At 35.4% G+C, this 15,863-nt stretch overlaps 1 protein-coding gene across 1 annotated transcript in view; it reads right to left on the bottom strand.

Moving 5' to 3' along the window:
* Nucleotides 1-15,863, bottom strand: part of ankrd52b (ankyrin repeat domain 52b) — a 34,939-nt gene that overhangs the window by 11,538 nt on the left and 7,538 nt on the right. The window contains exons 10-27 of the mRNA XM_053227282.1: nt 14,604-14,718; nt 14,327-14,409; nt 12,441-12,558; nt 12,283-12,351; nt 11,267-11,407; nt 9,642-9,692; nt 9,417-9,528; nt 8,708-8,779; nt 7,731-7,932; nt 7,195-7,282; nt 5,877-5,994; nt 5,270-5,489; nt 4,871-4,958; nt 4,700-4,783; nt 2,787-2,932; nt 2,603-2,685; nt 533-615; nt 356-447 (exon numbers count right to left, since the gene is read on the bottom strand). Coding sequence (XP_053083257.1) covers nt 356-447; nt 533-615; nt 2,603-2,685; nt 2,787-2,932; nt 4,700-4,783; nt 4,871-4,958; nt 5,270-5,489; nt 5,877-5,994; nt 7,195-7,282; nt 7,731-7,932; nt 8,708-8,779; nt 9,417-9,528; nt 9,642-9,692; nt 11,267-11,407; nt 12,283-12,351; nt 12,441-12,558; nt 14,327-14,409; nt 14,604-14,718 — 1,965 coding nt within the window. The remainder of the gene's footprint in view (nt 1-355; nt 448-532; nt 616-2,602; nt 2,686-2,786; nt 2,933-4,699; nt 4,784-4,870; nt 4,959-5,269; nt 5,490-5,876; nt 5,995-7,194; nt 7,283-7,730; nt 7,933-8,707; nt 8,780-9,416; nt 9,529-9,641; nt 9,693-11,266; nt 11,408-12,282; nt 12,352-12,440; nt 12,559-14,326; nt 14,410-14,603; nt 14,719-15,863) is intronic.

Raw genomic sequence — 15,863 nt, 5'->3', positions numbered from 1 at the left:
GTTGTTCTTTTGTCTCCGCCCCTGTTCTTACGTTAGTTGATTACTCTAATGTGTTCGCCTGTTCTGTGTCTCGTTTTAATTAGGCTGGTTGCGAAGTCTTATTATGCTTTTGCCTTGTTAAGTCCGAGTCTTATTTTCAAGTTCCTTGTTTCCTGGTTCTGATTCTCACCTTCTGTTCATGTTTAGCTTATGATTTATCCTCATGTCACGCTATCTGCAGTGTTTTGACACTTTGATGACAATTCACCTTACAAATGAACTGTTATTAACTTATTATTTCTCATACAATAAGGCTGAAACACTTCCCTTGTTTTACTTTGAACAGTAAAAAAAAGAAATAAGATGGAGTTCTAACCTTCTTCATCTACAGCCAGTACTGTAGCACCTCGACTCAGGAGCACCTCCACCACGGTGGCCAGACCGTTCCTCGCCGCGATGTGGAGCGGCCTAGCGCAAGAAAATAAAAGAAAAAATAAATCACATGGTCGCGACGCTGTTAAAACATGCGCTGAATGTATTTGTGAGCGCTCACATCTGTAGTGCACTGTTTGTAGCGTTGATGAGGGAAGGATCGTCGATCTCAGCCAGAATCAGCAGCGCACACATCTCATGACTCTGCAGTAAGACAGAGAATAAATATCATTATTCATCCACACAGGAGGCTTCTACAAAAACCCAACAACATCTAATATAGTTAATAAACTGAATAAAGTTCCGTTAAGAGGCTTCGGCTCACGACGGAGTCGTCTGTTAGTTCAGTAAATTAATTTCAGTATTGAAGGGGAAGCATCAGCTCAAGCTTCTCAGGTTTCTCAGGTCTCAGATGCTACTGCGCATAATAAAAAATAATGAATGGTCTGTCTGTTGATCTATCAATTCATCTGAAAGAGTAAGGAGTACGGAGAAAGGTAAAGAGAAAAAAGACAAAAAGGCAACAAATAAAAAGCAGTCTCAAAAAAAATTATAATATAAATATAAAACTATATAACAATCAAAAATGTGATCAATAAAAAATATAATAAAATGTCAAAAAAATAACAGTAATGTAAAAGTCACATGGAAAATAATAAAAGCTCGTTAAATGCTCAAGTGATTTTTTTTTTTTTTTAATTAGTTATCGCCGGAACTTGATGAATATTTGATGGTTGTGTTTCGCATCTTTTGAGCATAAAAACAAAAGCTGCTTCACCACACATTCATAATTCTGTCTGTCTCTCAGTCTGTCTCTCTGTCTGTCCATCTCTATGTCCTTCTGTTTATCGTCTGTCCTTGTCCTCTCTGTCTTTCTCTCACCATCTCTGTTTTTCTGTTTGTCTCTCTGTCTATATATCTTTCATCCGTTCATCTGTTTGTATCTCTCTTAAATAATTCTGTCTGTCTGTCTGTCCATCTCTATGTCCTTCTGTTTGTATTTCTCTCACCATCTGTTTTTCTTTCTCTGTCTCTGTATTTTTCTTTCTTTGTCTGTCTGCGTCACTCTTTAATAATTCTGTCTGTCTCTCTGTCCGTCTATATGTTCTTCTGTTTGTCTTTCTGTCTTCTGCTTCTCTGTCTTTCTCTCACCATCTCTGTTCTTCTGTCTGTCTCTCTGTCTTTCTCTCACATCTGTTTTTCTTTCCCTGTCTCTGTATTTTTCTTTCTTTGTCTGTCTGTCTGCGTCACTCTTTAATAATTCTGTCTGTCTCTCAGTCTCTCTGTCAGTCTATATGTTCTTCTGTTTGTCGTCTGTCTTTGTCTTTCTGTCTTCTGCCTCTCTGTCTTTCTCTCACCGTCTGTTTTTCTGCCTGTCTCTCTGTATATATATATATCTTTCATCTGTTCTTCTGTTTGTATCTCTCTTAAATAATTCTGTCTGTCTGTCAGTCTATCTGTGTGTCTGTCTCTCCATCTATATGTCCTTCTGTTTGTCTTTCTCTTACCGTCTGTTTTTCTTTCTCTGTCTCTGTATTTTTCTTTCTTTCTCTGTCTGTCTGTGTCACTCTTTAATAATTCTGTCTGTCTCTCAGTCTGTCAGTCTGTCTGTCCATCTATATGTTCTTCTGTTTGTCGTCTGTCTTTGTCTTTCTGTCTTCTGCCTCTCTGTCTTTCTCTCACCGTCTCTGTTCTTCTGTTTGTCTCTCTGTCTGTATATCTTTCATCTATCTGTCTGCGTCACTCTTTAGTAATTCTGTCTGTCTCTCTGTCCATCTGTATGTCCTTGTTTGTCGTCTGTCTTTGTCTTTCTGTCTTCTGCCTCTCTGTTTTTCTGTCTGTCTGTCAGTCTATCTGTGTCTCTGTCTTTCTCTCATCATCTGTGTTTTTCTCTCTATCCATCTCTCTGCTTTTCTGCGTTCATCTGCTTTCTGTTTCCGTCTGTATGTATGTATGTCACCTTCTCTGTCCATCTGTATGTATATATTAATATGTATATATATGTGTGTGTGTGTGTGTGTGTGTGTTTCATCTGTTCATCTGTGTGTATCACTCTTTAGTCTGTCTCTCAGTCTGTCTGTGTGTCTGTCTCTCCATCTATATGTCCTCCTGTCTGTCTGTATGTATATATTAATATGTATGTGTATGTGTGTGTGTGTGTGTGTGTGTGTGTGTGTATAAGGTGCGTTACTCTGCTGCAGGCCAGGTGTAGTGCTGTGTTGTTGTTGATGTCCAGCAGTGACAGGTCTGCTTTGGCTTGCTGGAGGAGGACTTCTACAACACACACACACACACACACACACTATATATATATAAACTGCTGTAATGCTGTACTCTAAACAGAGGTGAACATGAGTAATGGAGTATCTCCGTACCGACAGCAGACGTTTGGCCGTTCTCAGCAGCCACCATCAGAGCCGAACGCCCTTCATAATCCACCGAGTTGACCTCTGACCCCCAGAACAGAGCCAGCTGCAACCCGGACACTTTCTCTGACCAGGCAGCTGCATGCAGTGGAGTTCTGTGAACAAAATAAAACACAAGAACCCGAGTGATGAATGTCACGATTTTGATATTACGGACCAAAAATGATCAATATCTGGTCACTGGCTGCATCACTGGCACATTTATACAGATTTACCCCCATGACTTTTTATAAACTTCTGATAAAAGTTAATATTCTCACCCCAGAAAATGATATTCTAACAATATTTTGGGTTCTGAGTTTCACAGTATATCGTACAAGCAATTATCAACACATGCTTTATATCTACATGCTTTAGAGTCACAGGTTAAATTAGCAGTAGTTCCCAGTTCTCACATTTCCCAGGAATTACATCTGAAGCTCTGATGTAAATAATAATAACACACACAAACACACATAAATAATAATAACACACACATAAACACACATCATAAATAATAATAACACACACACAAATAATAATAACACACATACACACACACCATCAATAATAATAACACACACACAAATAATAATAACACACATACACACACATCATAAATAATAATAACACACACACAAATAATAATAACACACATACACACACACAAATAATAATAACACACATACACACACACCATCAATAATAATAACACACACACAAATAATAACACACATACACACACACCATCAATAATAATAACACACACACAAATAATAATAACACACATACACACACATCATAAATAATAATAACACACACACAAATAATAATAACACACATACACACACACCATCAATAATAATAACACACACACAAATAATAATAACACACATACACACACACAAATAATAATAACACACATACACACACACCATCAATAATAATAACACACACACAAATAATAATAACACACATACACACACACCATCAATAATAATAACACACACACAAATAATAACACACATACACACCATCAATAATAATAACACACACACACACACACCATCAATAATAATAACACACACACAAACACACCATCAATAATAATAACACAGATACACACACATCATAATTAATAATAACACACACACACACACACCATAAATAATAATAACACACAAACACACACCATCAATAATAATAATAACACACACACAAACACACACCATCAATAATAATAACACACACATACACACACCATCAATAATAATAACACACACACACACACACACACGCCATCAATAATAATGACACACACACACACACATCATAAACAATAATAACACACACACACACACACCATCAATAATAATAACACACACACACATACACACACAATAATTAATAATAACACACACAAACACACCATCAATAATAATAACACACACATAAACACCATAATTAATAATACACACATACACACATAAACATCATAAATAATAATAACACACACATACACACACACCATCAATAATAATAACACACACACACACACACACACATCATCAGTAATAATAACACACACATACACACACCATCAATAATAATAACACACACACACACACCATAAACAATAATAACACACACACACACATCATCAGTAATAATAACACACACACACACCATCAATAATAATAACACACACACACAAACACACCATCAGTAATAATAACACACACACACACACACCATCAGTAATAACAATAACACACACAAACACACACACCATAAACAATAATAACACACACATACACACACCATCAATAATAATAACACACACACACACACACCATCAATAATAATAACACACACACACACACCTTCCTTTGGCGTCTCTGAGGTTGATGATTTCGATGCCCATCATCTTCACCAGCAGCTCAGCAGCAGCATCGTGGCCTTTCATTCTGCACCAACAACCAACAAACGTTCATTTCTGTGTTATTTGTGTCTTCAGAAAAGATGAACGGAGGCTGAAGATGTTAAATACTCACAGTGCACAGTGCAGCGGGGTGAAGGCATTCCCTTCCTGGATACTTAATGGTTTATATTCAAGTAAAATTTCCAAACAGTCCTTGTGTCCTGAAAATATAACGACAAGTAATATGTTAAAAAGATATTTAAACATTATTAAATATTACAATATTTTAAAATGCATTCTTCTTCTTCTTCTTCTTCTTATAATATCTAGTTTAATAATTTTAGAAGTTTCATTAGTAATAAGTTTACTGATCTGAATAATATTCATTAAACAATATTATTGATTAGAGATCATTTTAATTGTATTTTTTTGTTTTTTTGCTGCATACTCCAGATGAAGTTACAGTGACCCAATGTGTTGAATAGGCTGCATGTGTGTGTGTGTGTGTGTGTGTGTGTGTGTGTGTACACACCGTGGTAAGCAGCCCAGTGAGCAGGTGTGTATCTGCTGTAGTCCAGTAGAGAGTCCAGCGGGTCGGACTGAGCCGCGGCGCTGAGGAGGAGCTGCAGGAGCTCGGCGTGACCACACGAGGCAGCGAAGTGCAGAGAGCTCCGCCCCCGAACGTCCCGACACAGCGGCGAGGCCGAGTGATCTAACAACGCAGAGACGCACTCCACACTGCCCAGCGCCGCCTTACACACACACACACACACACACACACACACACATTCTCGAGTGATCTCAAGTGGATATGAGACGCCATTTTATCACTGCACAAATTATCAGAACTTGTGGCACCAGAAATCTATAACTTTCTATCAGCAACCCGTCTATTAATAAAGGTTTCAGCTGAACAGTGTTTTGTAGCATCAAAACATTAAGATCAGTAACAAAAGGAACTAATAATATTGGGTCTGGGGCCGGCGTCACATCACACCACACACACGGCCGCCATTTTGTAAAATCAAAATCATTTTGTTGTTGTAGTTATTGTTTGTTGTGACTGGGACTGCTCTGGATCTGTCACAGGTTGGTGAAGAATAAACCACCTGCTCACACACACACACACACACACTCACAGCTCTGTGTAGTGCTGTGCGACTGCGTCTGTCCCCTGTGTCAGGTTTACTTCCTCTCTCGAGTAGCATGTGCATGCAGTCGACATGACCGCCCAGCGTGGCCAACATCAGAGCCGTCCTGCACACAAACCACGTCACGTTCACAATTATCCATGAGTGTGATTATTATTATTATCCATGAGTGTGATTATTATTATCCATGAGTGTGATTATTATTATTATCCATGAGTGTGATTATTATTATCCATGAGTGAGATTATTATTATTATCCATGAGTGTGATTATTATTATCCATGAGTGTGATTATTATTATTATCCATGAGTGTGATTATTATTATCCATGAGTGTGATTATTATTATTATCCATGAGTGTGATTATAATTATCCATGAGTGTGATTATTATTATTATCCATGAGTGAGATTATTATTATTATCCATGAGTGTGATTATTATTATTATCCATGAGTGTGATTATTATTATCCATGAGTGTGATTATTATTATTATCCATGAGTGTGATTATTATTATCCATGAGTGAGATTATTATTATTATCCATGAGTGAGATTATTATTATTATCCATGAGTGTGATTATTATTATTATCCATGAGTGTGATTATTATTATTATCCATGAGTGTGATTATTATTATCCATGAGTGAGATTATTATTATTATCCATGAGTGTGATTATTATTATTATCCATGAGTGTGATTATTATTATCCATGAGTGAGATTATTATTATTATCCATGAGTGTGATTATTATTATTATCCATGAGTGTGATTATTATTATTATCCATGAGTGTGATTATTATTATCCATGAGTGAGATTATTATTATTATCCATGAGTGTGATTATTATTATCCATGAGTGTGATTATTATTATCTATGAGTGTGATCCAATGAAATATTTTTTGAAATATCTTTCTATAAATCTCCTCATATTCACTCACTACTGAGACAAAGTTTTCACTATTCTATCCTCCATGTATTTTTTTTTTCTTGATTGACCCCCAAGCTGCATTATTCGGCGCTGCACTGCTTGTTCTGTCTGCACATGTTTGCACTGTGTACTTTATGTAAGTATGTGTAATGTCTCCTGTAGTTCTGTGTTTGTTGTATGCAGCACCTTGGTCCTGGAGGAACGTTGTTTTGTTTCACTGTGTACTAACTAAGCTGTATGTGGTTGAAATGACAATAAAGCCACTTGACTTGACTTGAATCACAATGAAACTACACACAAACACTAAAGACTTCAGAGAGGAGGATTATTTACAATCTGGCAACCGCTGTTGTGCTGGCGAGTGGTACTTACTGCCCCTGTGCATCTGCGAGGTCGATGAGGTCATCTCTGTCCGCTCGGCTCAACAGCGCGTACAAACAGTCAGTGTGTCCTCTGGCAGCTGTGAGAGGACAAAAACACAACGCGGTTACGCACTCGAAAATAAACAATACGCCGCTACACAACTATTCAATCCCACAAACTACACAACAACTCAAACTGGGATAAAATGCCTGCATGTATTTTTAAATGTCCAGCTAAAAGTGTTATAATTTTTATAAGGACACATCACATCATGATGAATGCCATAGAAAATAGACACATTACTATTTTTGTGGGAATATTGGCAATAAAATATCTTTCATTAAAATCTCCTCACTAGTGAGACAAATTTTTCACTATTCTATCCTCCATGTATTTTTTTTTCCTTGATTGACTCCCCGAACTGCAACCTGATCGGTCGCTTTGACGTCACTCAACATTTTTCTGAAAAAAGACGCAGCACTTTTTAAAAGCTTTTTTCCGTAAAAAAAAAACCCCCGAATGTGAAATCAGCCCGAGAGTCGAACCGGCTCCGTGAAGCGGTGTCCGTTTTCCGGCGTGCTCTCGGATGCAGCACGAAGCTCCGTGCGACAGAAGAACCTCCACGCAAGACACGGAGCCTTTCCGAGCAGCCAGATACAGAGGAGTGTGTCCTGCGCCGTCCCGGACGTCCACACACACCAGCGTCTCGGAGAGGAGCTGCACCGCCTCACAGTGACCGTTACACACCTCCAAAACACAAGCAAAAAAAAAATCAGTTATAACCATATAAAAGTATAAATATGAGAATTAAATAAATAAATGTGGACTGAATAATGTACAAAAAAAATTATTTATGAATCCATAACAGGTAAATTCAGAACTGCATCATTACACCAAAGGGTTTGTAAATTGTGACACCTTGTACACAAGTCTGTAGATATTTCTAATAATGCATATTTCCCTTAGTTAAAAAAAATTATTATATTAAATATTAAATTCATAATTCTCTCTAAGAGCAAGCCTCAGCATGAACGCCATTAATTTGCGATTTTAAACTGAATTAGGAAACTGAATGAAAAGAAAAATAAGTGCATATTCACACTCTTTATTTATAAATAGGTAGATAGATAGATAGATAGATAAATAAATAAATAAAAATTATAATGCACTTTTCGAAGTTATACAATATCCTGGAGTTATACACAAATACAGACACAATAAAAAACACGTCATGATACGTAGGAGTAAAATAACAATTACAAATTAACATGAAGAATTTTAAGAAACAATTTTTTACATTTAAAAATATTTATTCTTCTAACAATTACTCCTAAAATGAGTTCCACACTCATACGCTAGTGTTTTCAAAAAGCCACGTGGTTCCTCACCCACACTACATATAATAAATGATGTGTACATCCGACTGTGTGTGTGTGTGTGTGTGTGTGTGTGTGAGTGTGTGTGTGTGTGAGTGTGTGGTGTGTGTGTGTGTGTGTGTGTGATGTTAGAAACAGACACTTACAGCTAAGTGCAAAGGGCTCACAGGAAAACTGCTCTCCACGTCTCCCAAACAGTTAAAGGACATTTCTAAGAGCTACATTTAAGAAACGCAAATTGTGAGAAACAGATTAGTCACAGAATTAAATAAATCAGTTATTAAAATACAGTAAAGATATATCTGTTATATTTTAACATTTCACTTTATCGCCATTCAGTCAGGATTACAACTGCACACACACTAACAATAAAGTTTTACAAAACTTCATTCTTAAACTTTATGTTTATTTTGGGTGAAAATGATAATTTTTTCAGAAAAAGTGGAGCAAAATTAACTGATTTTTTTTCAACGTGCTTCTCTAATGTATATGAAAATAAATAAATAAATAAATAAATAATTATAAAATAAAAAATATATATATAAAAAATAAAATATAAATAAAAAATTTTAAAAATAAAAATAAATAAATAAATAAAAATTAAAAAGAAAATAAATAAAAATAAAATAATTAAAATAATTTTAAAAAATTAAAATAAATAAATAAATTTGGCTCCACTTTCTTAATTTCCAAAACAAATAGTATGATAAATTTTGTATATATTTTTAAAATAAAAATTAAAAACTGAGTGGAAACAGCTGATTTGATTTTGTACGGAATCTTTCGTGTATGTAGTGTGTATCGTATAAAATCGTAATTTGATGATATTTTTGCCCCCGTGTGTGTAAAACGCACCAGCTCCAGGTTGTGTTTGTTGCCGTAGGCGGCTGCATAGTGAACGGGACTGAAGCCTTTAGTGTCTCTGAGTCCTGGATCAGCTCCGTTATCCAGCAGATACTCCAAACACCTGCACACACACACACACACACACACACACACACAGTGCGTGCTCACTGAGCTCCTGCTGCACTGCTGCGTTACTCAGCAGATTATTTTAGAAAAGTAAAATGTGTCACGTACAGCAGGGCCTCTTTATCTCGCATATCGCTCTGAAGATCATCGGCGTCGACTCTGGAGGGAAAGAAATGGACAAAAACACTATTTATGAATTCAATTTATGAACAGCTGTAAATTCAGAGCTGCAGAACTGAAACTACACAAAGGAGTCTGAAAAAAGTCGCTGGAAATTTCTCAGAATCTATAATTCCCTTAATTAAAGAAAAAAAAATCACACGCACAAGCAAACTTCATGAATGAACTCAAAGTGCTGTTTGAAAGTTGTTTGTTCTTGTTCTCGCAGCATTTATATATACATATATATATATATATATATATATGTGTGTGTGTGTGTGTGTGTGTGTGTGTGGGTGTGTGTGTGTGTGTGTGTGTGTGTGGGTGTGTGTGTGGGTGTGTGGGTGTGGGTGTGTGTGAGTGTGTGTGTGTGAGTATGTATGAAAAAGGATCACATTTATAGCAGTGAAACACCAAAATGAAAATTCTTGGCCGAAACCAAACTTCAAATCTAAAAAAAAACTGTTTAATTAATTTGTTCTTTGACTAAAATTACTTAATTATTAATTACGATTTTAATTTAATTGAATTAATTAATTTCATTATGTATATAATTTTTAGCTAATTTAATCATAAGTTAATTATTTGTTCATTTGCTTGTTGCTATGATTGCTACATTATTCCCATTTCAACCAATTTTAATCGTTTATTTCTGTTTTTATGCTTTTAATTAAGGCGGGCCGATATGACAAAAATATCATATCACGATACTTAAGGACATTTCTACGATATATGATGCGTATCACGATATATAATTTATCTAAGAAACTGTCCGCAAAACAGTAGTAAAATAAACAAAATAAACAACATAAACTGAGTGTGACGATACTTTTCCTCAAAGCCTATAAAGACAAACATGAATAAAAATTTAAAAAATGGAGAGTCTGGAGCGTATCCCAGGGGAATCGGGGAACAATCACACACACATTCTGGACAAATTAGTGATAATAATCAGCCTAGAACGCATGTCTTTAGACTAGCGGAGGAAACTGGAGCACCTGGAGAGAACCCCTGAAGCACAGGGGGAGAACACTAACCACCGTACACCTACACTCAGTACCATTTAATTTATAATTATTAAAAACGTAAAAAAAATACATCACCATACCAACGATATCCCAGAAAAGTGTATCACGTAATCATGTATCACGATATTGATATTATATCGATATATGTCACCCAGCCCTACTTTAAAAAAAAAATCTGAAATGCAATAATTAATGAATGCAAGTCTACTTTTTAACATGACGTGACTCTACGAAACCGAGCCGGCTATAAATAAAATAAATAGAAATAATATAAAATACAAAAACGATTAGATTTTTCGGTCTGAATAAGACTTTGGGTAAAACAAAAAACCTTTAAGGCCAAATAATCATCAAAATTTTAACTCTTTCTGTTTTTTAAACTTACTCAAAAGAATATAATAAACAGAGAGATCATTAATTAATTATTAAACTGGTTAATATTTACTGAACCCCTATTAAGCTAAACAGAAGGATAATTATATGTATGGTCTGTGTTTGTGCGTTGGTGTGTGTGTTGGTGTGTGTGTGTTGGTGTGTGTAGCGTACCTGCGGAAGGTGTGTGAGGCAGCAGCGTAGTGCAGAGGGCTGCAGCCGTTCAGGTCGAGCTCGTTCACCTCGGCTCCGGAGCTCACTAGCGCTACGGTGCACTGGTACGTCCCGTTAGCTGCTGCGTAGTGCAGAGGAGTTCTGAAGAGACGCAAATTAAACATTAAACACTAAACATTAACGTACATGTTATAATCTTTAACGCTTTAACAATCTTTACCTCTTCATTTATTTCACAAATTAGCTATACTTCTCAGTACACGCTATGTTAACGCGAAAGTGTTGAGATGTGCACGTAACTCTTCATTGTTTCTATAGTAACGGCGCCGCAGACGCTCCACATAAACGAATCTGTAATCACTGATGTGGTGAAGTTTTCTGTAAGGAGATGTTTACGTAACACTGATGGAAGGAGTCTCCAGTGTCAGCGCTTTGTAACAGTCAGAGGTAAAGCTGTAACTTTAAGTTTTCCGACATCTTCAGGACAGAGGAGTTTAAGCTTCTTTGCGGTTTCTTGGTAACATGCTGCGTTCTTTTTTTTTTTGTCTTATTAACTTCACGAGTGAGAAACACGAGACGCTGGTGAGGGAACGACTGTTTATCGCTGCTATAACGTAAGTAACAACAGGAACTAACTTGCTTCGCTGATACGTACACAGCATGGAATAATTCAGACTGTAGAAATAAATTAAAGGTGCATTAGGTAAGATTTGTCAACATTATATTCTGCATTTAATCTATTTCTTGTCAGTATTTTTTTGGAGGCACAGGAGAATTATCTGGCTGCGCTGGGCCCTTGTCGATTTCAGCCTGAGATGGGGCGTGGCTATAAAATGACTGACAGGAGGCCCGTCCAAACACAATCAAGCACTACGGACCAAACGGGTTTTCTAAGCCGTGAAATAAACTTGTGTTTGTATTACTGCTTGTAAATTTTCTAAATATTTTTCTAGATTGTGCTAGCAAGAAATAAAAAATATCGACTGTTGCATTATTTAAACTATTAAATAATTTACCTTCCCATGATGTCCGCCTTGGTCAAGTCAGCACCGCTGCTCAAGAGCAAGTTTAGACATTCCACGTTTCTGCGGGACAAAGCAAATCGTTAGCCATCACACCGAGAAATGATCGTTATTTTAAAATGTTTTCCTGAGTTATAACTGTGATGTCGTACCCTCCCGAGGCAGCAGCGTGTAAACAGGTCCTCCCCAGACTGTCCGGGGTGTTTATATCGAACCCCGCAGACAGGACGTGTTCGTTACTCAACGACGAAACAATACTGTACAGCTGACCTGCAACACACACACACACACACACACACTCTAATCACACACTTCAATATTACACACGTGTTTAATCAAAAATGCAGCATGTTCCTGAAGTATGCGCATCAATAGTGAGTAACGCGTCTGAATTTGACTTCCAAGAACTATCATTTGCATACATTTGAATATTAATGAGTATAATAATGAGTATAATACATTTGAATATTAATATTAACTTTATGAGACCAGAGATTCAGTGAGCATAGTCAGTAGCTACACCTTTTTATTCATATCACAGCACAAAATCTTCATTTTATCATAAATTTCAATGCTTCAGATTGACACTTTTTAGTCTCGGTGGAAACATGCTGAATTTAGTCAAATTTATTTGTATATAATATTTCTAATTATTAGATATTCATAAAAACAAATATAAGATTAAGTCTATTTCTAAACATTCTTATTCATTATAAGTAAATTTCTTATTCTATTCCCTGATAATTGCCTTTATTTTAAACATGTATTTCTAAAAAGAAGCAAAATCATTTGCTAATAGAACAAGAACCTCTAGAAAGTCTAGAAAAAGAGTTATTTATTCTTATCGTAATAAGAAATGAGAAATAATGAGAAATATTATCTAAATTACCCTATTTTTAAGATTTTTTCTTGATATCATTTTCAAATATAATTTCTGAAGTGTGTGTATCCGTTTTAGGAGACATCCTTTGTTAACTTTATATATAAAAGTATACAAATTAATTGAATCAGTAATTACAATATGTGAAAATAACGTTTTTTGATAATTTATGCACTTATTCAGAGCCCTTTTAGCAAACGAGTGACATTTTTTTTTCAGTCAAACGGCAGCTAAAAGTAGAAAACGTCATCATAAACATTTCTTGTAACACTTTCTGTGAAGCCTATGTTCATAATGAATTATAGCACTGTGTATAATTACTTATAAGCAGGTATTACTGTTCTATAAATACATTCATAAAGACACATCAAGATCTACACTTCATTATAATAACAGTTATAGTTACATTTATATTAATACATTTATATTATTGATATAATTACTTATAAGTGATGCACTTGCTTTTTCAATGCCCATGCTCATAATGCATTATACACCGATTTATAAATATTAATTAGTCGCTCTTATCGTTCTATGAATCTATTTATAAAGATGCTGCATCATAAATACACTCATAGAACCATAAGACTGACTAATTAATACTGAAAATTAATACTAATTAATAAATCGGTGTATAACGCATTACGAGCATGGGCATTGAAAAAGCAAGTACATCACTTACAAGTAATTATAACAATAATATAAACATAACTATCACTGTTATTATAATTATTCTAATAAAGTATATTATCATCCTCATGCTCATTATGAGCATGAGCGTCATAGAAAGTGTTGCTACATTTTTTTAATACTTTGATTATGTAAATATTATTAAAATCTGAAATTTGAAAATGATTCCCTCTGAGTTATAAAGACAGGAAGTAGATAGTCTATGATCATAAACAGTAAAAGCTTGTGGCTGTTAGGTGTAATCATTTATTTGCTTAAATCTAATATACTGAGAGACCAAAACCTTTCTCAGGAGCCTGTTATCCTCACACTCGAGGTTAAATCACGGGATGATGCAGTGAAGGAGCTCTTAACTGATCAATTCCACAAGTACTTCCATTTCAGAGCCGCCTTTCCAGATGTTTTGTTTTTTTTTTATACCTAAAGTGACTCATAGTCTGGAAATTACGCACATATTAAGTTGTTTACCTGAGGAGAGTAACTTTCGACAGCAATCTGAAAACCCGTAGAGCACGGCCAAGTGCAGCGGAAACATCCCATGAATCCCCTGTCTGAAAAAAAACAAACACACAGAAGAGTCCACACTAATAATAATAATAATAATAATAATAATAATAACAATAATAACACAGTATTGAAGGTTAAAGCATATTGTGTCACCTGTGTTTCATTCCTAAGCTGAGTACGAGTGTTAAAAGGTGATTGTGTGTGTGTGTGTGTGTGTGTGTGTGTGTGTGTGTGTTACCTGGCCGTGTCAGCACCGTTAGTCATCAGCGTGCTGATGAGCAGCTCATGGCCGTGCTTAGCAGCAATGTGAAGAGGAGTATTGCCATATTTATCTACACAGTCTATATCCCCACCTAAAACACACACACACACACACACACACACACACAATATATATATTCAGTACTGTGCAAAACCTTTTTTTTTTTTAGTACAAACTTTGTTATAGATGTTTATTTTCTGACTTCTACATTATTGATTCAGTACAAAAACATTTTAGATTCCAAACATTAGTTTTCCAGCACAAAATGAAACGTTACAGAAAAATGTTTGTATGTCAGTAAAGAAAGCAGCAGATTCCATAAGAGACACTTTTCAGATAAAAACATAATGAAGGCTGCTGGGTTTCGCTGCAGAAATAAGAAGCGAGTCGACAGTCAAAGTCTCCAGAAGAACTGTGGCTGCTTCTGCAAGATGCTCAGTAACACTTCCAGCTCATTTCCCTATAAAACTGCACACACTGCACCTCAGATACTGCTTTATTTATTTAAAGTGAAGGATCGTCACATTAAATACTGACTTTATTACATTTATTACTGTTTACTGCTCTTTATAGGATTTTATTAATGTAGAAACATTTAATTTCATTATTTTTGAAGGCGTCTTTACTCTACAGCATTTCTTTACATGTGACTAAGACTTGTCAGTACTGTATATCTCAACTGTAGGAAATTACGCTGTTTTTCGCAGTAATGGCGATTCAGTTCAGTCTTCGGTAGATAGCGATTTATTGATAACGAGAGCACAAAGCCGATATGAAAGCTACTTTAAAACTCTCCATCCATCATATTTTGTTTTGTTTCTAAAAAGAATCATGTCTATTTGTGTTAATCAACATGAAGTGAATTTCATCACTGATGGTGGCAAATCTTTTTTTTTTTGCAGTAACACATCCTTATCTTCTTATCCAATTTAACTGATCTTTTTTTTTTCACCAGGAAAATATTATATTATATTATATTAGATTATATTAGATTAGATTATATTAGATTAGATTATACTGCACGTTATTTTATGTAACATGTTATATTTATTAGATGAACTTTGCTACTCAACCAAACACACAATGACGTGTTGAGATTTTTTCTGTGGATTTCTGCAACCTATAATTTTTACCCATAATCCCTTTCCCCGCAACTCAATACAAATACGTGTTGATGCAACTATGTGGAATTATAAATCAGTTCAAATCTGTGAGCTTAAGTGTGAAGAAAAGCAG

Source organism: Pangasianodon hypophthalmus, chromosome 20, assembly GCF_027358585.1.
Source record: "Pangasianodon hypophthalmus isolate fPanHyp1 chromosome 20, fPanHyp1.pri, whole genome shotgun sequence".
NCBI classification, from domain to species: Eukaryota; Metazoa; Chordata; class Actinopteri; order Siluriformes; family Pangasiidae; genus Pangasianodon; species Pangasianodon hypophthalmus.
The sequence above is the reverse complement of the archived record's forward strand: the minus strand, read 5'-3'. Positions and strand labels throughout refer to the sequence as shown.